Source organism: Leuciscus leuciscus, assembly GCF_965113295.1.
Source record: "Leuciscus leuciscus genome assembly, chromosome: 11".
In the NCBI taxonomy this organism is placed as follows: Eukaryota; Metazoa; Chordata; class Actinopteri; order Cypriniformes; family Leuciscidae; genus Leuciscus; species Leuciscus leuciscus.
The window spans coordinates 3,172,883-3,198,170 of record NC_138735.1 but is presented as its reverse complement, the minus strand read 5'-3'; the positions used below and the strand labels follow the sequence as shown (position 1 = coordinate 3,198,170).

Here is a 25,288-nt window from a genome sequence, read left to right as displayed (position 1 = left end):
TGCGATACAATATTATCATTTATTTTATGCACAGTATATCCCATTAATACACATTCTTTGTATTAACTTATAAATAAACGCTTATTCAACGTCTCATGTAGTTTAAAGGTTATTATAACTGTGTCCATCATTAACTGCGCTCTTCCACCCCTACAGCTGATGCAGTGGTGCAGTCCGTGAAAGGCAATGGCAGAGGTGTAGAGGGAGAGAGAGAGGAATCAAGCGTCTTGACAGCTTCACTTCAAACCCACAGCCGTGACACACTGACCCGTGGACAACACATCCAGACCCGGCCCAGCCGAGCCTCCTGACCGCCCGAGACTCGCAGCTCAGCAGGGCTTTCTCAATCTCAGGTGTGTGTGTGAATGAGCAGCGCTCATGCTAGCACAGACGTTAGCTGCAGTTTCAGCTCCATAACACTGTCTTTACATCATAAACACACACCGATCGCTTATAAACACACGTGTACGTGTTTGTTTACCACAGCACACAGCTGTTATTCAATCACGTCTGCTTAAAATAACCCACAGCTTCTGTTTTAATGCAGTCATATCATGGATATGTGTAACTAGGCCTCTGCAGTTTTGGGGGTGACTCTGTTTCACAGTGACTGGATTTACTTGAGGTGTTCACTCATTTGTTTTGGCTATTTATAGGGATGTTTCTATGTAGATCACATGATATTGATATTTTGATGTGCCTTGACAGCTATTTTGGATGTTGACACTGAGATAATGAGTTGATCTGCACTGATCTGCCTTTGTTGGGACAATCAGTTACTCCAATAATTAGTTTCCCCGTGAATGTGATGTTGTTTATGGTTGTCTTGTGTAGAAGGCAGACATGCATGTCTTTATTCTCTACTAACGTTATATAGACCTGTCAAGTGTCAACTGATATACTTTATAGTTACATTGGTGTGTTGTGGTGGTCAACTGTTAGCAGTGTTTGGTAAGTTACTCAAAAAAAAAAAAAAAGAAAAAAAAAGGTCATTTGTTGACTTCTTCAAAAGTGTAATTAAATTACTGTACTATTACTCTCTGTAAAAAGTATCTGATTACTCATTATTAATTACGTTTTAAATACATCCCATATCAACCTCGGATAGTTGAACAATACATGGATTGACATGAAACTGCTGTTTTGATTCTGTCAAATGAACAATATACAATTGCATAAATTATTATTGAACTGACCAAAGTGTGTAAAGGGAGAAGTTACATTAGAAACATACATTTTAACATTCAATTTTGATGTTAAATCCACTATTGTTTTACATAGAATTGTTCTATAGTCTATGTACAGTATTTAATGCAATTACCTCATAAGTAACCATAATTAAATGACAGAAAAATTAAGAGTAAGATTAGGACTAATCCTAAAATAAGTAAGGATTTCCCTGACTTTTCTTTACTTTTCCGAGGGAAAAGTAATTCAATTACAGTAATTAATTACACCCAACACTGACTGTCAGGGGTTTAAAGCGGTGCTAAATTATTGAGAGCAGGAGGTTGATAACTTGATATGAAATATAGATATAGCAAATGAGACGAATTGCAGAAATCAGAAATGTATTCATTAGTTATTTGAACTTCAAACAAACTATTTAAAATATTTGGAAATGTGAATTATTCAAGTTAACTCATAATATGAAAATAGAGAAATACTACTAAATACTACTTATACTACAAGTATATTGATGATAAATAAAATTTAATAAACAAATTCTGAAAAACAAAATTGTATTCGAACAATTAATGTGCAGCATGTGCTAGGAGATACAGTTTCACTTTTAGGAAGTTATAGAAAACCTCAGGGAATTTTAAAATACTAATCAATGTGGGAAAAAACATGGGATTTTCTACAAATTTTCTATTTATGCTCAACTCGTTGTGAATTTCTATAAAATGCATCTTATCAAAAATCCTTATCCAGTCCATTTGACTTGCATAAGTCATTTTTTCTAAAATTAGTTATACTATTATAATATTTTTTAATACTTTAAATTAGATTTAAAAAAAATATATTTTTAGTTTTCATTTTAATTCTAAAAAACTTTTCTCATTTTTATTATTTTTTGTTTTGCTTAAATATTTCTATTCTATTTAATTTTGCTGTTGTTTTAGTTTGAACAATTTTAGCACTTCAACTTAAACGTATTTCAGTTTATTTTCACCATTTCAATTCCCGAAAATGCTTTTAATGGTTTTGGTTTTAGTTAACAACAACACTAAAGGGAACGCTATAAAGGGCTGATTGACATCTGTTCCACCTCTTTCCCCCCGCAGTGGAAGCCGAAGCCACACACCATGTCCTTAAAGCCGCGGGTGGTGGATTTCGATGAGACGTGGAACAAGCTCCTGACGACGATCAGAGCGGTCGTGATGCTCGATTACGTGGAGAGAGCGACGTGGAACGACCGCTTCTCGTATCCTGACACACTGTCCCGATTGAGAAATATTGCTTCCTCTTTCTTCTTCCTTTTGAATGTTTCTTGTAATCAGATTATTGGAGGTTTTATTTTATGAGGGTGCTAAGCCATTATTGCCATTTATTAAATGTGTAACATATTTTATACGTACCTCTTACACTACCATTCAAAACTTGATTTTCTTTTTTAAAGTTAATTTTTTCAGCAAGGTTGCATTAAATTGATCAAAAGTGACAGTTATAATGATACAAACGATTTCTATTACATATAAATGCTGTTCTTTTGACCTTTCTAATCAAGGAATCCTTAAAAAATCTAAATATAAAGCAGAATATTTTCAACATTGATAATAATAATAATAAAAAATGTTTCTTGAGCAGCAAATCATCATATTAGAATGATTTGTGAAGGATCATGTGACACTGAAGACTGGAGTAATGATGCTGAAAATCCAACTTTGATCACATGACACTTTACAATATTTAAAGTGTAATCATATTTACAGTATGACTGTTTTTACTGTATTTTTGAGCAAATAAATGCATCCTTGATGAGCAGAAGAGACTTCTTTCAAAGTCTAAGTTTTCAAAGTTTCAAAGGTGGACTAGCTTCATGCATCCCGCATTAAATCCTCCTTAACGTGAGCTTCAGTGACATATACGCGCTGTGTGTAGCATATCCAGAGCCTTTAGGGGAACGACTGTACACCGAGACCAAGGTGTTTCTGGAGAACCACGTCCGGCAGTTGTTCAAGGTAAGAGCGCCTCGTTCTCAGGCCAGTGCCGTTAGCTTTTAATCACGGATGTCTTTTATATCATTGTGGTGTGTGTGTCTTACAGAGAGTCCTGGAGTCTGAAGAAAAGGTGTTGGTGATGTATCACAGATACTGGGAGGAATACAGCAAAGGAGCGGAGTACATGGACTGCTTGTACAGGTGAGTTCAGCTAGCGCTGGGAGTTCGTGTGATGTGTGTTCTTCATTGCTCGAATCCTCCTAGTCGAGTTTAATGTGCAGAGACAACGATACATAAGCCGTTCATAGGTTGTCTTTCTCTGGCTCAACCAATGGTGGAGTTGGGGGCGGGACTACCAGGTTTGCTAGACAATATCAGGTGATTGACAGATGAAATGTGGATAAATTAACTTTTAATTCTGAAATGAATTTTACTAAGCTTCACTACTTCAGAGTTTTTGGTTGTTAAATGGTGTTGGTGTTCATGCTGGTGTGATACTTGGATGGTGAACCCTAACTTAAATAAGTGTTTATATTAGTCTATATCGTGATCGAGTGGTTGTCTAAGAATTCGATTATTGGTCTTTTGTGTTTTACTTTAGTTTAACGCTTAGGCCAATATTAGTCTCGACTAGAAATCTTGAACTTTAGCCTAAGAAAATCAGTCTGATGTAAAACCTACCGTATATATATATATATTAGTACACACTGACTAAAGGTCTGTTATGCTCTTCATTTAAATTCATTGGTCCAGTCTTCAGTGTCACATGATCCTTCAGAAATCACTCTGATATGATGATTTGATGCATTTTTTCAGGATTATTTGATGCCCTTAAAGTTCAAAAGAGCAGAATTTATTTGAAATAGTTTTTTTTTGTAACAATGTAAAAGTCTTTAACTGTCACTTTTTAAAGTAATTGAATGCATCCTTGCTGAATAAAAGTATTACATTCTTTAAAAGAAATCGTTCTGATCCCAAACTCTTGAAAAGAAGTTCAGTCCCGTTATCACATCAGACGTGAAAAGTAATTGAATAGTTTTGCAATTCTTAATCTAGTTTTGTGTAAACTTGTCTGAATCCGTCACCACAGGGATGTTAAAATAACAGTTCATTAGGAGCCGGGAGCGTTGCACTGTGGGATACGGTATTCCCTGAAGTGTGCCTGTTGTAAACTGCACAGTTTGGCACACACACTAGATTTTCCTGTTATTTCATGCATTCAGAAAGTTTGCAGACTGAGCACACACAATATGTGCATGTTACAAGTTTGGTAAGAGTGCAGGATTAGTACGCCGGTCTGAGGATTTGTGGAGAGGGATCGTTATCTTCATTTGATATCATTACGTTTCATTAGAGTGTTCACTATCATGCGCTACATTGAGTGCAGAAGGTTTTGTTTCTCTGGCATGCAGGCTTCGGCCTCGCCAAGGGCTTTGGTCAGTTTCTGCTTGGTTTCACCGCCTCAACCCCGTCACTGTCCCGCTGGTCTTGGTCAGCTGTGAAAACAAGCGGCTATTGAAGTGACGTCACCCGTGGCTTTATTGTGCATCAACATTCATTTAGAATAATAGCAACTGCTTTTCCCTCATTAGTGTTTTGATGAATTTGCTGCAGGTACCTCAACACACAGTTTATTAAGAAGAACAAGCTGACCGAAGCAGACCTGCAGTATGGATACGGAGGAGTGGACATGAATGAGCCGTTAATGGAGATCGGAGAGGTATGCAGGGGTTCCTAACCTGGCACAACACAATAGGATGATGAGATATTCACAGTTCAGATGTCAAATTGGGTTTTTATTCTGTTTTGTTGTATTTGTAGCTTGCACTGGACATGTGGCGGAAGTTAATGATCGAGCCCCTTCAACCGATGCTGATCGGGATGCTTCTGAAAGAGATCAAGAAGTAGGTTAAACCTTAAGATGGGAGGAATGTTTCCAGGTTTAATACAACTTTACCTCGAAACATTTTCATTTATTTAACTTTTATTTACTTTAAGGTGAGACACGGCAGGCAAAAACATTGGGGGTTTTTCACTGGTCAATTTTGAGATTTTGGGATATTTGTCTTCAATAACATGTCTTCTTTCAGACTTGTGGTGAAAAAAAAGTCCGAAATACGCATTTAGGTCTTTATTTTACTACACTTTGTCTGTTTGCGTCTGTTGATTTCTCATAAATTTAACAAAAGTTGGCGTTAAATCCTCCCGCTGCTCCGCGATCGCTGCCGGCACCCTGTCATCACACACACCGTTAGAAAGCTCTCTCTCTCCTGTACAATGCTGTCAGATCCAAATATGGTCATTTCCTTTTTATCAGCAACCAATCGTGAAAGGAAAAGGGGGGATTTAACTCTTAAATGCGCGATCTCATAAATCTTTAAAGCCCGTTTTCTCAAAAATTCTGAAATCTCCACTTCAGTAGCACCTCTATACACCACACTTTCCAGTCTTGTACCTAGTTATATTATGAAGACATTTACAGAGGGATTTGTAAATATATTATTCCTAGCCTAATTTATATAACATTTTATTCCAAAAAACATGGCAAAATTTTTTTTTTAAGGCTATTGACAGTATATTCTGATTTACAGGATAACAAAAGTAGATATCCATAAATCCCTCTGTCATTTTTCCCCATCTAATATGTGGACACAATGACAATTTTTTTTGAACCTGGCTTTATCCAATATTCAGATTTTGTTTTTAAAATAAATGCAAATGAGCGCATATTTAATTAGATAATGCCTAATTTGCATATTTAAACATTAAATTACAGAAAACGTGTGAAATAAAAAAAATGTCTCATCTTAATGTAGGTAATCAACTGGGAAAGTTTCATGGTGATATCTGCTAGTTAAAACTTTTACCCTATTCACCTGTAGTGTCTCGCCTTAACTTGATTTACTTTAACCATTATTTTATTTGATTTGATTTCTATTGACAAATGTATTTATTTTGTATCGGTTAATATTGAATATTAAATTATTTTAGTCTGTTTTTTTACTCTTTTTGTCCACTTCAATTCTACAAATAGCCAAGGGTTTGAGGGAGCAAGCCAAGCGTAATCAATAAACAGCAATTAATAATTAACATCCCTAAAGGAATAGAATTGTGCTCCACCCACAGGAATCCAACAGAACCAGTTGTAGTTTATTCACATAGAAATGTAGTTCACCTAGTTCTCTTTTAGGAGTGGGCAATATTACTAAATTCTTATTTCACGATATGAGAAATGTTATTTCACGATATGAGAAATGTTATTTCACGATAATAATATATATCACAATATAGTTATTTTGTTTCATTTGATCTCATGTCGTTTATTAAAAATAAGAAAAAAAGTGGCAAATAAGAAAAAAATAGGACAAATAGCATGTAACAAAAATACAAATTAAACAAATTAAGATTTTCAGGTAAATTAGGTCTATTTAACATGTTGGAATTACTGCAGAAATGTAATAATCGAACGTAAAAATAAAATATTGCATTACATTTATTTTTATTAAAGCTAAAAAAGTGATTCAGTCAAGAGCAGTGAGTTGTTTTATCTGTTGTGTGATTAACATTAATGACACAGAGCAGCAAGTATGTTTATTAGGCTGCTGTCACTTTAAGACCAAACGCATGGATCCATTATACACATACATCCGGTTTACACTCAGCTGTTTATCTCTCTTGAGTAATAACAGCTGTGTTTGCATGGATACTCCACACGATGGGCTTTTAGACAGAATTGTGTGTGTATTCGACTGTTCAAGCTCAATAAAACGTGAAAGAGAACTGAATTCACGATGGTATGCACCGCATGTCCTTAATAATATATTGTGCAATAACTCTTTTGAACATCAAGCACTTCCCAGTCTTTATATACTAATTCATGCATTTCATCACTCTGAAGTGTCAATAGTGCTATTTATTTACAAATGGCAATATACACAATATAGCAAAATCTCTAACGATAAGCATTTTATACCATGTTAATAATATATATTGTCACACTGCCCAGCCTTGTTCTCTATACAGAAGCTCAAATAAAATATATTTACGGTTCGTAATGCGCATCTATGGCAAGTCTTTGGTCCCACAGACACTTTTGCATGACCTGAACCCAAGTTCAGTTTTATTGATTATATGTCAGTTCTGCAGAGGATACATTTGCAGATTAATTAGTAAGTTTTGATGTTGTTTCCGTAGCGACCGATGTGGGGAGGACCCAAATCAGAAAGTAATCCACGGGGTTATCAACTCCTTTGTTCATGTTGAACAATACAAGAAAAAGTTTCCTCTAAAGGTGAGAATCTCTGTCTAGATGCATGTTTTTTTTAAAGTGACATTGATTCAAAGTTTTTATTTAATTTTTATGCTAATGTGAAACTTCAGTAATATTTTCTGAAAATGTATTTTTTGTACACTACCATTCAAAAGTTTTTTTTTTTTAATTAATAATTTTTTTCAGCAAGGATGCATTAAATGGATCAAAAGTGACAGTAAAGACATTTTTAATGTTACAAAAGATTCATATTCCAAATTAATGCTGTTCTTTTGAAATTTCTATTTATCAAACAATCCTGAAAAAATAAAAAGTATGGCGGATACGGCATACTAGAATGATTTCTGAAGGATCATGTGACTCTGAAGACTTGAGTAATGATGCTGTAAATTCAGCTTTGATCACAAGAATAAATTACATCTTACAATCACAGAAAACAGCTATATTAAAAATAAATAATATTTCACTATTTGTACTGTATTTTTGATCAAATAAATGCAGCCTTGTTGAACACAAAACATTTAAACAATCTTACCAAGTATTTGTGTGCATATTTGCATGCTTGGAGTGTGTGTGTTTTTGCACTCATGTGTCTGATTTGAAGACCACACCCTCTCTTTTAATCCCAGTTTTATCAGGAAATCTTCGAGGGGCCGTTTCTGACAAAAACCGGCGAGTATTACAAACAAGAAGCCTCCAATCTACTGCAGGAGTCCAACTGCTCCCAATATATGGAGAAGGTGAGCCTCTGTCCAATACCATCTTTTAATTCAATTCAATTCACATTTATTTGTATAGCGCACTTTTCAAAATACACACCATTTCAAAGCAGCTTTACAGAAAATGTATGAGTCCACATTACAATTTAGAGTGATCTGTCATCAGAGGATACTGTCTAAGTTATGCATTTCAGAAATGTACATATGCAAATCACAGTTAGCAAAAAATATATTAATTTAAACAGAAACAATGAGATAATTGAAATAATGAATACCTGTTTGTTAACTAATGATTATAACATTTAGAAAAAATTTAGCATTGGTGTGTTTTACAGAACAGTTGATTTTGGTTATTTAGTCCATTTGCCATGTTGCTGTCTTTCCTGTGCTGGTAATCAGGAGACGTTTGCTCTGCTTCCTGCTGTGTTCTGCTGCTCCTGCAGGTTTTAGGCCGGTTGAAAGACGAAGAGGTGAGATGTCGGAAGTATCTGCACCCCAGCTCTTACGCCAAAGTCATCCACGAATGTCAGCAGAGGATGGTGGCCGATCACCTGCAGTTCTTGCACGGGGAGTGTCAAAATATCATCAGACAGGAAAAGAGAGAGGGTCAGCAGGTTTATTTACGCTTACAGCCAGTGTGAACGTTCACTTTCAGCTCATGGATTTATGTTTGTGTATGTATGCGTCTCAATGGACCACTTGCACTGAGCTTCGTGACGCACTTCCGTTTTTAAATAGTACAACTCACTTATGTATATTTTCAGTGTACTGTCGTCATTGAGTTGACTAAACGCACACAAGCTATCCTTTTTATTTGTCAAATTCATTTAAAAAATGTAAACTCAACAGGTATGAAATATCAGTACGAGAAAAACACTGTTAATGAGAGGACGAGCGTATAGGACGGCTGCTGGTTAGTGGGTCAATATATTTAGTCTATTTATTATTCAGTATGCACAGTTGGAAAGAAAATATATTTATAGGAACTTTTCAGCAGGCTCAGTGCAGAGATCATGATTCATTGTTTTAAAGGGGTGGTATAATGCCCTTTTCACAAGATGTACAATAAATCTCTGATGTCCCCAGAGTGTGTGTGTGTGAAGTTTTAGCTCAAAATACCCCACAGATACTTTTATATAGCATGTTAAAGTTGTCACTTTTTGAGGGTGAGCAAAAACACACCGTTTTGAGTCTGTCCCTTTAAATGCAAATGAGCTGCTGCTCCCGGCACAGGGGGCGGAGCTTCAAGAGCTTGTGTCCTTTTACCTCACACACACATGCACTGAACATTTCAAAAACTTTTAGCCTTTTATGGTCAAACCGAAGTCAGAAAGATGGAGAGACTCAAGAAGAAGTGACAACATGTAGACAACATTTCTGAATGGTTAGTTGATGAATTTATGTAGCTTATCTGTTCTAGTCAATGATTAGCATATTCTGTCTTGATAATCTATCAATCGTGTTCCGGGGGCGGGGTTTATGTAAATTCTAGGGTTGGTGATGTCACTAACCCGGGAGGAATGTGGTGTAGTCTCTACCAGCCGTTTGTTGTAGTCCTTAAAAAGTGCTTTCTCTAAAAGAAAATCTCTCCCTTTGCTTTGAACTTTGAGCGCTGTAACTTTGCAGATGTTGTTTATGCTCAAACAGCAACATTACACACTAACTAAAGTTAGAAAAGTGAAATCATAGTCAACCACCCCTTTAATCCATTGGCAGCCATAAAACGAAGTGATAATCTGCGTTCTCATATATGTACTGTAGGTGCGCTGAACGCTGTTAGCGGAAACTCCCGAGGTGTAATAAGTAGAACGTGGAAGTAGTTGTGCAAGTCGTCCATTGGCTTGTTGTAAATGTAGGACGTCGTCTTGATGGTTTGTTTGGTTTCAGATATGGCGAATATGTACACGCTACTGCGGGCCGTGTCCAGCGGCTTACCTCACATGATCCAAGAGCTCCAGGTCCACATCCATGATGAGGGTCTAAGAGCCACCAGTAACCTCTCTCAGGAAAACGTGAGTAACTGGGGTGATGTGGAAGGAACTGTTTCACAGACAAGGCTTAAGCCTAGTCCCAGACTAAAAGGCTGAAAAGTAACTTACACTGACATATCTTAAAATATTCTCACTGCCATTGTTTTGTCTCAAGATGCACATCAGTAATGGTTTTTTTTTCTTAGGCATGTTTATAAAAGCTACTTAAATGTACTAATTAAACTGAGGCATAATCCTGGCTTAATCTAAGCCCTGTTTGTGAAACCTTAGAGTCTAGAAGTGCTCGGTAGCTATATGTAAGCTATAAGGTACGAGAGGCTGTGCTGTATCGTGAATAAGTCACGGCTGAAGGGCGTTGTTAGGCTCGACGCGAAGCGGAGTCAGTCGTGACTTATTCACGATACAGCACAGCCTCTCGTACCTTATTGCTTTTATAAAACGTTTACCACACAATACAAATATTTAAGCCGAAAAATATGTATCTATGCAACTTTCATGAAGTAAAACTGCTGGAAAAAATAGTCCCTGACCGTAAACAGCAACAGACATTACATACATTATTTCACCGTTAGATGGCGGTAAAGACTGTCTTCATGAGTGAGTCAGTCAGTAGAGAAGACTTTTACATTGAAAGGACTCAAACGTGTGATCACGGAAAAGCAAGACACAACTGACAGATGATTAGGGCACGGGAAAAACCCTTAACTGTTAAAAGGACAAGATATCGCAGTGGACATTCAAACTGATTTTTTTATTATGAATATGACTGACCTGAAGGAAAATGCTATGTCTACTGTAAATGCAGGTACACTCGCTTACTCGATCTCTCACAATACTCTACTCTAGCTTCAATGAACAATATCAATTACCCCTTTTCCACCAAAAAAGAACTGGTTCGGAACTGGTGCTGGTTCAAAGTTGGTCCAACTTGCGAACCTTCTCAGAACCTGTTTGTTTTTCCATTGACTAGAGAGCCCAGCGAACGACGTTGTTACGTCACTGTGTACGTTTGCCATACATCTTAGCTTTCCCAGAAACGCTTGCGCCAACTTCAAGCTTAACAATTACAATGGTGGACTACATCGTCTTTCTGCAAATGTTTCTCCTGGCTTTGCGATCTTATATTGGGGTCAGAAGAAGACGTTTAGAATCCATCTTTCTTCAATCATTCTTTCTACTAGCTAGCGCTGTGTTTTTAGCAATGGCGGTCACAACCTTTCCTGTCGAGTTGTTGGTCACAATAACCCCGCCCCCAGCCCCCGACGTAAGCATGACGTGGTAAAAGAACGGTCTTAGTCCAGCAAAGAGTTGGTGCCGCTTTGGAACCAATTTTCCTGGCCGAGAACCGGTTCTTTGGCCGTCGAAACACAAATAACTGGTTTGCGAGTAGACACCGGCTCCGAACCGGCACCAGCACTGCCTTGGTGGAAAAGGGGTAAATGAGATCAAACGTGTTTAAGTTGCTAAGAGTGGTTGCTAAGGGTGTTGTGTAGTGATACATAGAACCGTTGGGTGAAGCGGTCATAGCCGTGTTTTATCGTGAATAAAACACAGCTATTGACCAATCAGCATCAAGGACTGGAACTAACCATTTTATAAATGTGATTAAAACAGGTTTATATGCAGAATTATTTGTATACAGCATTAACTGCGGTGTTCTCTGATCTTTGTCTTTTGCAGATGCCAACCCAGTTTGTGGAGTCAGTGTTAGAGGTTCATAGTAAATTTGTCCAGTTGATTAACACAGTGTTGAATGGGGACCAACACTTCATGAGTGCTCTTGATAAGGTACACTTACATTTCAACACAGTTTAAAAATGATTTACAAGTGTCTATACAGTAACAGGCAAAGATTTAGACACTCATTATTGATGGTAAAAACAGCAATACTTTGAAATATTTGCACAGTATGATGTAATATAAAGGCTACACTTTATTTTAAGGTGCCTTTATTACAGTGTAATCATACAAAAAAGTACTGTATAATGTAATATTATAATGTAATAACCTAACATAATAATAGTAAAAACATCAATACTTTCAAATAATACAAATATAATTATGGAGATTAATATATAATGTAATAAATTATGATGTAATAACCGAACATAATGATTGTAAAAACATCAATACTTAGAAATAATACAAATGTAATTATGGACTTTATGAATATATAGTAATTTAATGTAATGTAGTATAATAACAACATAATAATAGTAAAAACATTAATACTTTGCAATATTACAAATGCAGTTATGGAAACTGATATATATTATATGATAAATTATAATATAATAACATAACATAAGGATAGTAAAAACTCAGTACTTTAAAATAATAATGAAATAATACAAATGCAATTATGGAAATTATTATATGATATAATAAAATATATAGTAATATACATTATAATGTAATGTAATGCAATAACGTAATGTAATGATAGTACAAAATTCAATACTTTGAAATAATACAAATGCAGTAATTGAATATAATACAATAAAATATAATATAATATAATATAATATATAATAAACACACACGTCCACTCTAAAGCACACCTCAGCAACACTATAGCATCATGGCTGAGAATTAAACTCATATTTTCTCCAGAAAATTAATTTTACAGTTCAGACTGTGCAAACGTTCTCCCTGTAGTCCAGTAGGGGGGTGTCTGGGATTCAGAGAGCGTTGACCTCGGGTTCATGTGTGTGTTTCCAAACACTGGAGTTTGTGGTTTGTGCTTTTATTGCTCATTTCCCTTCCAGGCCTTGACTTCAGTAGTGAACTTCAGAGAGCCCAAATCCATCTGCAAAGCACCTGAGCTGGTGTGTAATCACTGTTTATCCTGCCAACCTCAGATCAAGATGACTAAATACACTCTTACAAACCTAATGAACACACACTGACTGAACATTAACACTCCTTTTCCTCTTCGCCGCCACACAGCTGGCCAAGTACTGTGACAACCTGTTGAAGAAGTCTGCAAAAGGAATGACGGAGAATGAAGTCGAGGACAAACTGACCAGCTTCATCACCGTCTTCAAATACATCGATGATAAAGATGTGTTTCAGAAGGTGAGGCCATGGCTTAATTTAAAGAGAACAGGAAATGATGCAAAGAAGAAAATGGGGAAACAGGATGTGGAAAATGTTGCGAGCTGGCTTCGAACCTGTGTTGATGCATTTAAATTAAAAGTTGACAAAATAAAAAAAACTTTTAAAAAAAACTTCCGAAACTTTAGAAAAAGTATTTTTCTATTGGGAAAATGAACCAAAAATATGTATGATGTCATATCTCTTGCTCAGAGATGGATACTGATTTTTTTCCATTGAAATGCTCTACAATGAGAATGTCTAAGTTGCAAATCATAGTCTGTGATGTCAGCTAAAAGCTATTGGTCAAACATGTCCCATGCTAGCATGTTTTAACAATGGGCTAGAATTGTTATGTTAGTTATGTGTTAAAACATGCTAGCAAAATGTTAAAACATGCCAACAAGAAGTTAGAAATGTGAAAACATGTTAGCACTATGTCAAAATAGGTTATCATCATGTTAAAACGTGTAAGCACATACTATAAACATGTTCAAACATGATAGCGGCACGTTAACGTTAAAACAGCTAAATGTAAAGTACGTTTTAGTAACATGTTAAACTTTAACAGTGTGTTAAAATAGCATTGTTGTGTTAGGAATGTTTTAAAAGATGCTAGCAGCATGTTAACATGTTATAACATGCTAGCAAAAGAATGCTAAAACGTGAGAAACATGAGCTGCGTTCATGCCATGTTGTATTTACTGTAATTGCGAGATGACAACTAGTGACGCTGTTCACTGATTTCACAAAAATCAGAGTTAACAAAGTTGTAATCACGAGTTATTTTAAATCACGACTTTTTTAAATCATGTAATTACATGAATTCCGACATGGCTTGAACACATTTGTTATGAACGTGTTAAAACATGTTAGCAATTTGTTAAAACATGTTAGAAATTCTTTAAAACATGTTAGCAATTTGTTAAACATGTTAGCAACATGTTAAAACATGCTAGAATTGTGCTAGCAATGTGTTAAAACATACTGCAGCATGCTAACATGTTAGAAAACAGCACGTTATCAACATCGTGTTAAACATGTTAACAACATGATATGAAAATGTTAAAACATGTTAGGAAAATGCTATCAATTGTGCTAAAACGTTGTAACAAAATGTGTTAAAACATGCTAGTGTTGTTGTGCTAGCAATATGCTAAAACGTTAGCAAACATGCTAGCAAAATATTAATGGCACTCACTGATTTCCTGTTTTTCTCTCTTTTTAATTGTCATTTATTCTTGTAGTTTTATGCCAGGATGCTTGCAAAGAGGTTAATACACGGACTTTCATTATCCATGGACTCCGAGGAAGCCATGATCAACAAACTGAAGGTACAGAAAGTCTCACACACACAGCCGTCTTTCTTGAAGAGTGTGTAACGGTTCACAGATGTGACTCTTGAGTGTTCGCTGGCTGTGGGCGCCTCAGCTTTGTCATTATGCAGAGCCACGGATGAGACTGATGAAGGGTTTGGTGTGATTAGAGTGAGCAGACCTGTCATTGTTTCTCTCTTTGCCCTGCAGCAAGCGTGTGGCTATGAATTCACAAGCAAACTGCACAGAATGTACACTGATATGAGCGTCAGCACCGACCTCAACAACAAATTCAACAACTTTATCAAAACCCAGGAGACTGTAGTGGACCTGGGCATCAGCTTCCAGATTTACGTATTACAGGTAAGAGAGAATATTATGACTGTGTTCATACAAACATGTACATGCACGTTCTTAATCCGATTATGCTTAATAAGCAGATAATGCACGTGATCATGATCGTGTTTACCCGTTTTCCTTCATTGGAGTAAAGTCATAAACAGCTGAAGCATAATCCGATCATCACATCTAGATTGTGCATGTAAACACATTAATCTGATTTCTGTCGGCTTATTGAAGTGCACGTGTGATGTGTGACAGTCCTTACTGTGAGTTCAAGCGCATCCAGACAGAGCGAGTGTTTCGCAGTGAGAGAGGAGGAAATATATCGCAAACTCAGACTCTTTCTAGAGTCTAAAAATGATAAAAGTGCAGAAGAAGAAGATGCTGCATCTGTAACTGCATTAGGAGGAGAATATATGAGCCGCTAACATGTTGCAATACTCTCCTTCAGTTTATAACGCTTTATTTAACATCACAACCGACAGAACAAATGAAATACTCAGTCTGATACGCTAATTATAAAATTTTGACGTCACTATCGGGAAATAACCTGATTTATTAATAAAGTCTTGTAAATGCGGTTTACTTGCATTCATTTGCATGTAAACCTGGACAAGAGGTTATATTTCAATAAGCTGATTTCTGTGAGTTATCAGCGCACTGGTGTGGATGTAAACGTGCCCATTAATTATTAAGGCCCGTTCACACCAACAACTATGAGCTAACTATGGGCTCTATCTTGCACCCAGCACAATAGACTTTGTACACCGACGCATGTATCATTCCTATTTTGCACCCGACGCACAGCGGACTTTTCCTTCCACAGACGCACTTTTCCCTCCACAGACGCACGTCGGTAAATTAGGGAATGAACTTGCGCTCCTGGGGGCGGTTCAGTGAAAAGAGGAGGCGTGTTCCGGTGCAAACGTTCCCTGGTGCTATTTTGCAGTTCCAGAAAACAATTCCGCCACTGACCAGGAAAAACCTAGTCTAAAGTCAGTGGCGCGTTGTGAATTTTATTCAGATGCTATTTTAAGGGCGCATGCTTGGCCATAATCAATGTAGCGTGTGCACAACACGCATACACTTTGCTTCTCTCATCTACACAGAAGCAGCAGTTTTCATTTTTGCAATTTATAGGCTACATTATTACAAGGAAAAATATTCCACACAAGGGAAATCATTGTGGTGTCCATGAAGATGTGAAAAAATAGGCATAAATCTAGCTTACATATTTACCCAAATTATTATACGCCTGTTTAACCGAAGCTGATTTGGGTGTGTTTCTCCCATGATCCCCAATGTCACTTCTCTGTGTTTTACGGCCCTGACGAGAACGTCGGTCTCCTCGGCTGTGAACCGCTCCTGGCGTGCGTCTGGCAAATCCGCCGTTATAATAGCAATCCGCCATGGAACAAGCGCGTCTGCTCTTAAAGGGAATGTGAGATGACGCTCTGATTGGTTTATTTCACGTTACGCCCAAACCACACCTATGAATAATGAAGCTACTTAAGACCAACCTATTTTAGATTTGCGTCGAGCGCAAGAGTCATTTATCCCGCCGGTATAATAGGAACTGCGCCCGAGACCCGCCCACAAAGTTACTTGCGTTTCACGTTTGATACTTGCGTTTCTGATCGTTAAAATAGGGCCCTCTAACTGTAACGGTAACTATATTAGCATCTACACCTGCGGACAGTATCGCTCTGTTTATTATAAGTATTCACTAGTTTTGTCTCCTGCCGCTTTAAATGCTTGAGCTCTTGTGGATTCTGATTGGCTGTCATTGTTTTAATCGTTCATCAGCTGGAAAAGATCGTTCTGAAAGTGATTCCAACTGTATCTTGTCTGTGCTGTTATCGGTATAGTTGTTCTTATATATTTCAAATGATAATATTTACATATGTTATCAAATGAATTACATATGCTGAATAAAAAAATTAAATAATTAATTGTAATTTATCGCTTTTATTCATTTTAACTGAGAACCCCCACCCCCCAAAAAACTGATATCAATAATTGAATAAGTAGTTATTAAGTGATCAAAAATAATGAAGTTACCAAATAAATTCAGTTAAAAAAATACATTCTGAAATCAACACAATTTTGACTATTGTGAGAAACTATGAGAAAATCAACAAATGACTGCCCACTTTTATATAAACAGGATTTTGCTACTCATTGTACACGCAAAATGATTAGCCAATCATAACAGAGGTCATTTACATATAAAAGTTTTAAACATGCAGTTGCAAAAACAGCCTATTTAATTATAAGGGTCAGCGAAAGGGTGAGTGGTCATCAAACACTAAATTATTGCGCCAGTCGTGTCTTCCCTAATGTGACGTATATGGAACAAGAACAAAAGTTGGGTGTGAATTGATTGGATGGTTGTGGTTTGCTATTGGCTGATCTCATGTGAGTGACAGGTTAAGAGATGCTGCGAGAGGAAGTTATTCTGATTCATGATTACCACGAACATGCGTTTAAAAGAAGAATGATGTGCACAGATAAATCATGTATAATAAAGACTGCTGCAATAATGTTGCGTATGCCTGTTCTCGTGTGTTTCAGGCAGGTGCATGGCCCCTCACACACGTTCCCTCTTCCACGTTTGCCATCCCACAGGAGCTGGAGAAAAGTGTACAAATGGTAAGCTGCCATGTCAACATGCCCCTATGACCTTACGCATCATCATTAGGGGCAAGAACTTAAGCTTCCTGCATGTACTGAGAGATGAAGATGTAAAATCCTCTTTCGTTTCGTTATGAAAGTAGATGACGCTGATTTAACGTCTGTCTTTCTCCTGCAGTTTGAGTTGTTTTATAACCAGCACTTCAGCGGAAGGAAGTTGACCTGGCTTCATTATCTCTGCACAGGTAAAGTCAATCGTAAACCATTTCTTAAAATGTTTTTCTTACTCTCACCGGGGCTGCATTTATTTGAGCTTATATGTTACAAATGAAATATTATTGCACATTATATACACAGTGTCTGAAACGGTTCGATAAAGGATTCAGTCTCTCTAAACCCCGCCCTTCCGAAAGCCTGCTCTGCTCTGATTGGTCAGATGGCCCAGTCTGTTGTGATTGGTCGCTTACAGAATGTGTCGAAAACGAAACGCTCATTACCATTTATAAAGCGGATACTTCCAGTCCTTGATTCTGATTGGTCGAAGCCGTTGTAAATTACTCAACACACACACACACCTGTGACCGCATTAGCCACTGCCGTTTGTGATGCTTTGTTGCTGCATGTGTTGCTTGGCAACCTCTTTGGAAATACATTGCTTTGCGGAATAAATGTGTTATAACGTTATATTTTTTTGTTGCTGGTGTTTATTTTATGAATAAAATAAATCTTAAAATGAATATTTTTATGGAGTAACCGTTTTATAATTTTTTAATTTTTGAAAAAAAAATCTTACTCTCACCAGGGCTGCATTTATTTGAGCTTATATGTTACAATTGAAATATTATTGCTATTTAAAATGCAGGGTTTCCATTGTAATATATTTCATCAAATGTAATTGATTCCTGTGATGGCAAAACTGAATAAAAGTATTAGTTTCTTTAACAAAAAATCTTACTGACCCCAAACTTTTGAACTTTTAAAGATGTTAAGCTGATTAATTAATTGTAATTAATCACATATATGATTATTATTTGAGAAAAGTACCCAATTAATGAAGTAATTATATTAATAATTTAAATATATATATATTTAAATGTATTTATACTAAATGAATGTGTAGAATCAACAGATGTATTATATCAAACTTTTATATTTATATTCGAAATCACTCCATACTCTAACATAGGGAAGTTTCAAATGGTTATTAAACAGCTAGCAACAAACTATGCAAAAGTGGCATCCCTTCCAGTGTCCGAATTCACTCACTTGTTTTCATTCGCTACTTGAAGTGGAGTGATGTAGGGAATAGTGAGGGTATAGAGGGCGGTTTCAAACACATCTAGTGTTTGTTGGCTGGTGCTGTTGAAGCCTGATTAACCACACCTGATATTTCTACACAACCACAGCAAATCCCTGCCAAGAGTCGGATTATCACACTGAGCTGTGACAAAATATCCTGAGTAATCCGTCAACACCGCAAGATACACTTCTAGGACTCACTCATATTAGTGTGCAGTATTTCAACAAAACTTCAACCCTCACGTTCAGTACCAGACAAAAGTTTCAACACACTTACTAATTCATTGTATTACTATTTGCCACATTTTAGAATTTTAGAATATTTTAAAATAATTGTAAAGCTCAAATATAAAATTAAGTTTCGATTTGTTTAACTTTTTTTGGTCACCACATATTTTCCATATTTGAATTCATGTTCATGAAATATCACTCATTCAAATATGGAAAATATGTGGTGACCAAAACAAGTTAAACAAATCGAAACTTAATTTTATATTTGAGCTTCTTCAAAGTGGCCTAAATCACATCTCTGCAGTTCTCTCGTGTTATTTTAGTATTATTTATATAGTAGGATATTATGTATTAATATTCTGAATTAGCTTTATTTTTATATTTTAATTTTTTACTTTTTTTATTTCAATTTTACTTAAAGTTTTAGTAATTTTAGGTGCTTCTGTTTTTTTTCCAATACAATTAAAATATTTATATTTTGCTTTAGTTTATTTATTATTTCAGCATTAGTTGTAATTTACTTGTTTCATTTAGTTGTCAAGGAAGCACATCTAATTTTCGTTTAAGTTTATAAGTTTAAAGGTGCGTCCTGATTTGCGTACTATTTTGTGTCGTTTGGTATTATAAATGGTGCGTTCGCAAGAAAAAAATGCACTTTAAATACCCGTGTGATGCAGTTAATTAACCGGAAACATGCACTCGACTGTCACAGCTGTCCTGAAGCAGTGGAGGGATCAGACCGATGCCCAATGACTAAATAACCACATCAAATTCACACACTACACGGTTGAGGACAGATTGGATATAGTATAAGTGCATATTGTTTCTCTCAGGTGAGGTAAAGATGAATTACCTGGCCAAGCCGTATGTAGCGGTGGTGACCACCTATCAGATGGCCGTGCTGCTGGCGTTCAACAACAGCGAGACCGTGAGCTATAAAGAACTGCAGGACAGCACGCAGATGAACGAGAAGGAGCTCCAGAAGACCATTAAATCTCTGCTGGACGTCAAGATGATCAGCCACGACTCTGAGAAAGTAAGATTTGTTTTATTTTTATTTTTATTGATTGCTTGATTTTTAAAGTGCCCCTATTAGTTCCTAATTTGTTTTTGAGTCTCCTATACTAGGTTTATATGCATCCAAGGTAAAAAAAACACTTGCATTTTCTCATAATATACACAGTGTCTGAAGCGGTTCAATGAAGGATTCAGTCTCTCTAAACCCCGCCTTTCCGAGAGCCTGCTCTGCTCTGATTGGTCAGATGGCCCAGTCTGTTGTGATTGGTCGCTTACAGAAAGTGTCAAACTAAACGCTCATTACCATATCTAAATTCATCTCTGGGTCTTTCTCAGCACTTGATACACAGTGATACGAACAGTAAAAATGGCGTTGGTTTTACCGTGTCATTTCAAGTCCTCATCCTTTGGAAGCGCATCAAAGTGGATTTGCTTTTGCAGCAGAAAACAGCGACTTCTTTACATGTCCTGAACCAAACTCTTCCAGTCTCAGCTACAACTGCAGTGTTCGAGGGTCAAAGTAGACCTTATTCACAGGCAGTCAATGAAGACCATAGACTGGCATTATGCAAATCATTTACAAACCTATGTTTGTAAAGTAAGACTGGAATTACGGACGACTCGTTCCAGGAGGTTTAAAGTCGAGACAATTACTCCATTTATCTGCACTTTGATCTTTGTAACTTTGCAGACCTTTTACATTCAGAAACGGCTGTATTACACACTGCATGAAACGTGATATCCAAAAAAATAGTATAACTGGGGCACTTTAATCAAACTGTTAATTTGATTGATTATAACTAAACTCCCACTTTCTTTTTCCCTCCAGGAGGAAATTGAAGCCGAATCCACTTTTTCTCTAATTATGAGTTTCACCAGTAAAAGAACAAAGTTCAAGATCACGACGTCAATGCAGAAGGACACACCACAGGTACAGTCAGATGTTATAGGGGGATCTTGAATCAAATTTTTAGTTTCGGTTTTGATTTTGGCTTCCAATGATTATGAAGACGGGATAATCAAGATAAAATGATGTCATTTGTTTCGATGTTCTCCTTGAGAGGCTGCATGAGACTCAACAGCACAACATTACGTACATTATATAGTATTATCCACTATCAATCGCCACTTACACTAAATGAATGCAGAATCATTCTCACGGTTTGGTGATTCCCTAGTTATTTTTTTGTTATTGACGTTTTAATTAGGCCACTGGTCCGGTCGGGCAAGTCAAATTCTCTTTCACTTGTCCCTTTAAAAAATCCACTTGTCCTGGACAAGTGTAAATGTCGAGACCTGTACATGATCTGAGAATCTTAGTCTGCACTTTCCATGTTGAATACCCTTTTGACCTCTTCTGTGGTCACAATATCTAGTCATATAAACCCTGTTACGTCCTCTGTGTGCGGCAGGAACTGGAACAGACGAGGAGTGCCGTGGATGAAGACAGGAAAATGTATTTACAGGCTGCTATAGTGAGGATTATGAAAGCCAGGAAAATCTTGAGACACAACGCCCTCATACAGGAGGTGAGATGACTAAAACCTCAACGTTTCAGTGTATAAGCGTCTCTTGTGGCCTCCATTATGAACTGAAAGCAAGTCTTGAAGGTGTGCGGTGTATAGTGTGGTTCCTGACGCAGAGCTCACACTGGAAGTGCAGATAAGAGCGCTGTGAAATCTCAGGAATGGGAGACTTTGTCATAGACTGCTGTCAGAACACGTCTGAAGAGCAGATAGTCCGCCAACACAGGCTGTTACACAACACAACTGTAATGTATACTGTTTTTATTACACACACACACACACACACACACACACACACACACACACACACACACACACACACACACACACACACACACACACACACGGTAGACAAGCTGTACATTGTTTGTCTCTATTGAACAGTGAATAAAGAGGGAATGGTATAATAGATCATAACCTTCATTGCATTGAACATAGGATATTCTGTCATATTTCACCTCAGAATCCAGTGATAAAGATATAATAATTGTATTTTTCATCAAGAAAATGAAGCCCGTTTTAGGACCAGTAAGATCTGTCATTTATTTTCATGGTAATTGAGCTCATTTTCACCCTAAATTCTCATTCTCAGTCCGTACTGAAAAACATTAATATGGGCAGATTTGAGCATAAATTAAACTTTTTTTTATCTTGACCGAAATATGGATTTCAATAAAGTCCGCAACTTTAATCTGTTCACAAGCTTTGCTAAAAAAGATCAAATCCTCAGTTTCTGGGTCAGTCACGACAACATTAGTTCTCAAGAACATTCTTGTTACCAGAGATCAGTTTATAATCAGGCTTTGAAAGAACACGGATCTGAATGTAAGGAAGTGTTCAGATTCAGAACATTAACACACTGCAAACTCTAGAAATGCTACTTTTTTTTTTTTTTTTTTTGTGAAAAAGTATGCCTTATAGAAAAATAAACGCAACAAAGTGGGCACTGGGGGTTATTGTCCAGAGAAAATAATAATAAAAAATAAAATAATTAAATAAATAAGCAGTGTTTTTTTAGTTTTTGATTTATTAGAAAGAATTAATTAGATTTTATTTAAATATTTTCAGTTTTCATGTTAATTTTACTGTGCTTTTGCCATTTTTTTTAATTATTATTATATATTTTTTAAATAGTTATTGATATTTAAATTGATTTATTTCCAGTTAATAATTTTAGTGCTTCAACTTAAACTTAGTTCAGTTTATTGCCAATGCAACATTTCTAATTTTCGTTTCAAGTTTTTCGACTAATATAATTTTTTTTATTTGAGTTTTTTTTTATTAATAGAAAAGTTTTAGTCTTAGTTAAAGATGATAAGCCTGAGTTAAAGTGTACAGAACGTGACATTATTACTGTTTTATTTGAATCATGCAATCAATCACCTTTTTTCAGTATTAATGCCATCATCATATATTGCATGTTCAAATCACTGTCATCAAGTAATCTTAATTCTGCATTTATGTTTTCAGTGTTTCGCTGTTACTACTTTTTTTTGTTAGCACCAATCAGCATCTAGGACTGGAACTGTCCATTTATAATATGCATTTTAATAAATGTAGTAATTCTGAATATTTGAATTGCACCGTAAGTGCACACCATACACTGCTTGTAAATATTGCAAATATAAGCAGCCTAATTTTTCTTTGTGTGTGTTTTATTCCTTCAGGTAATCAACCAATCCAAAGCGAGATTCAGCCCGAGTATCAGCATGATCAAGAAGTGCATCGAGGTTCTTATCGACAAGCAGTACATCGAGCGAAGCCAGAGCTCTGCGGATGAATACAGCTATGTCGCATAAGACCATATTAATTTAATGAAAGAAAATAAACGCCGTGAAGCGTGAACGGTTAACATGTCTTTTATTTTGGGCTCTGGCTGGCCCCCGGCACTCGACCATCGGATTGAATCGGGACTCTGTGCCTCCATCTTTGTTAAAGGGCCTCTGAGTAGCTGGACAGTCATACTTCATCTCTCCGCCCCCCCGCCCTCCTCCTTCTGATTTTAAGCTGTTTACATCACCAGTGCCACGCTCAGTGCGTCTACCAAACGAGAAGAATGCCTATAGATACTCCAGTGTAAAAGGATAATACATTTTTAGACGTAATCTACGAGAGAAAGCGAGCAAAATGAAATGCATCACATAGAGCAAAACAAGTGAAAAGTTTGAGAAACGGCCGAAAAAAAACAACCACGCTTTCTTTTTCTCACGTTGCAGTTGTTGTGTGTATTCTTTTTTTTAATGTATCAAAGTAAAAGAAATATTGTAATAAAACCGGTATACTGATAATTGCATTTACTTTCAAAATATTAAAAAAAACAAAAACAAATATGAGGTGACAAACATGATTCTGCTGCTTGTCAAATAAACAAATAAAAACACACTTTTTCGTAAATGTTTTAAGAGGAATGACTTCATCATCAGTAATTATTAAAGGTACATTTTTTTGCATATTTCTGAGTCTGAAAGATCATGTTTATAAGTTGAATGCATATGAACTTTTCTTTGAGCCCGAGTTTATGGTGTGAAAGTGAGAAAATATGATGGACACAACTAATACTTCTGTGTAAATCTGTTGAAAGGAATTTTTTCATTTACAGTAAAACTAGTTGCATGTACAAAATAACATAAAAAGCAAAAACACACCTGAGACACTTTTTTTTAACCTGAAGTCACAATTATGAGTTGGGCTGCGTCCCAAATCTCATTCTCTCTGGAGTAGGTTCTTATTTTGAACAAGTAATTACTTCACGACCACTAAAAAAGTATGTTCTATATAATCCAGACGTACTACATTCATCATGTTGTCATTATCATGTGACCTTCCAGCATCAGTTGTGTTGCTTCACTGCCATTCATAAATCCTCTCCCTTGGCCTCATGGGAAATAAAGTGTCCATCATAATATGCACACTTCAGAATCTCACCGGAAGAAGTACATCATCCAGGTACTATTGCCAACTCTATTATGAGTACTGTGAATTCAGTCACATACTGGTTTTCGCCTACTTTATAGTAGGGCAGTATGTGAAAACGACACTGGTCTGGTGAATGGTATTGGTGAATGTTATATTGACACCTATCTGTGGATTATATGAATTAAAAAACAATGTAAAATCCTTTTGGCCATTTGTCGAGGGAACCAGGGTGACGCAAACTTACGGGTTGGCCAACATAAATCCATCATCATCATCACAGCACTGCAGAACCTTATGCGCGTCAAGACGTCAGTTTCACAGGTTTTGGCGCTGTTGGCCTTCCATAATATTGAAGACCATTTCATAATTACCATAAATAAGAGATGAAAAAAACATGACGCTGTACTTGGAGCTGTTCGGACTTAGCCTAGAGTAGACAGTATTTTTCTCTTGCATTATTAGCTCAAAAATAAAGCTGCAGTGGTCACGTGGTACCATGTCCTCACTTACTGAGGGCTCGACTGCAGAGAGAGAGAGAGAGAGAGAGAGAGAGAGAGAGAGAGAGAGAGAGAGAGAGAGAGAGAGAGAGAGCTGAAGGATGACAGATTCTCTGCTAGTCTTTGTAAGCAAATCTCACTCAGCAACAGCCTATTCTCTTTCGGCTCCTCCTAGCCGAGGATTCGGCGCTAATGAGACCCATATGGAGAAGCCTGACCAAAATCTGTGTGTGTCATCAGCAAAACATTTCTGTACAATATACATCATCT

The 25,288-nt window shown here is 36.6% G+C and overlaps 1 protein-coding gene across 1 annotated transcript; it reads left to right on the top strand.

Annotated features, from left to right (window-relative positions):
* The first annotated feature begins 164 nt into the window (after nt 1-164).
* On the top strand, nt 165-23,987 carry cul2 (cullin 2). The gene is made up of 21 exons (XM_082183812.1): nt 165-353; nt 2,289-2,428; nt 3,083-3,185; nt 3,271-3,365; nt 4,779-4,884; nt 4,986-5,068; nt 7,359-7,455; nt 8,064-8,174; nt 8,597-8,759; nt 10,041-10,165; nt 11,825-11,932; nt 12,913-12,972; nt 13,094-13,222; nt 14,488-14,574; nt 14,767-14,919; nt 17,473-17,550; nt 17,711-17,777; nt 19,896-20,098; nt 20,909-21,010; nt 21,492-21,608; nt 23,273-23,987. The coding sequence occupies exons 2-21, from the start codon at nt 2,310-2,312 to the stop codon at nt 23,402-23,404; spliced, it is 2,238 nt and encodes a 745-aa protein (XP_082039938.1). The 5' UTR covers nt 165-353; nt 2,289-2,309; the 3' UTR covers nt 23,405-23,987.
* The last annotated feature ends 1,301 nt before the right edge of the window (nt 23,988-25,288 follow it).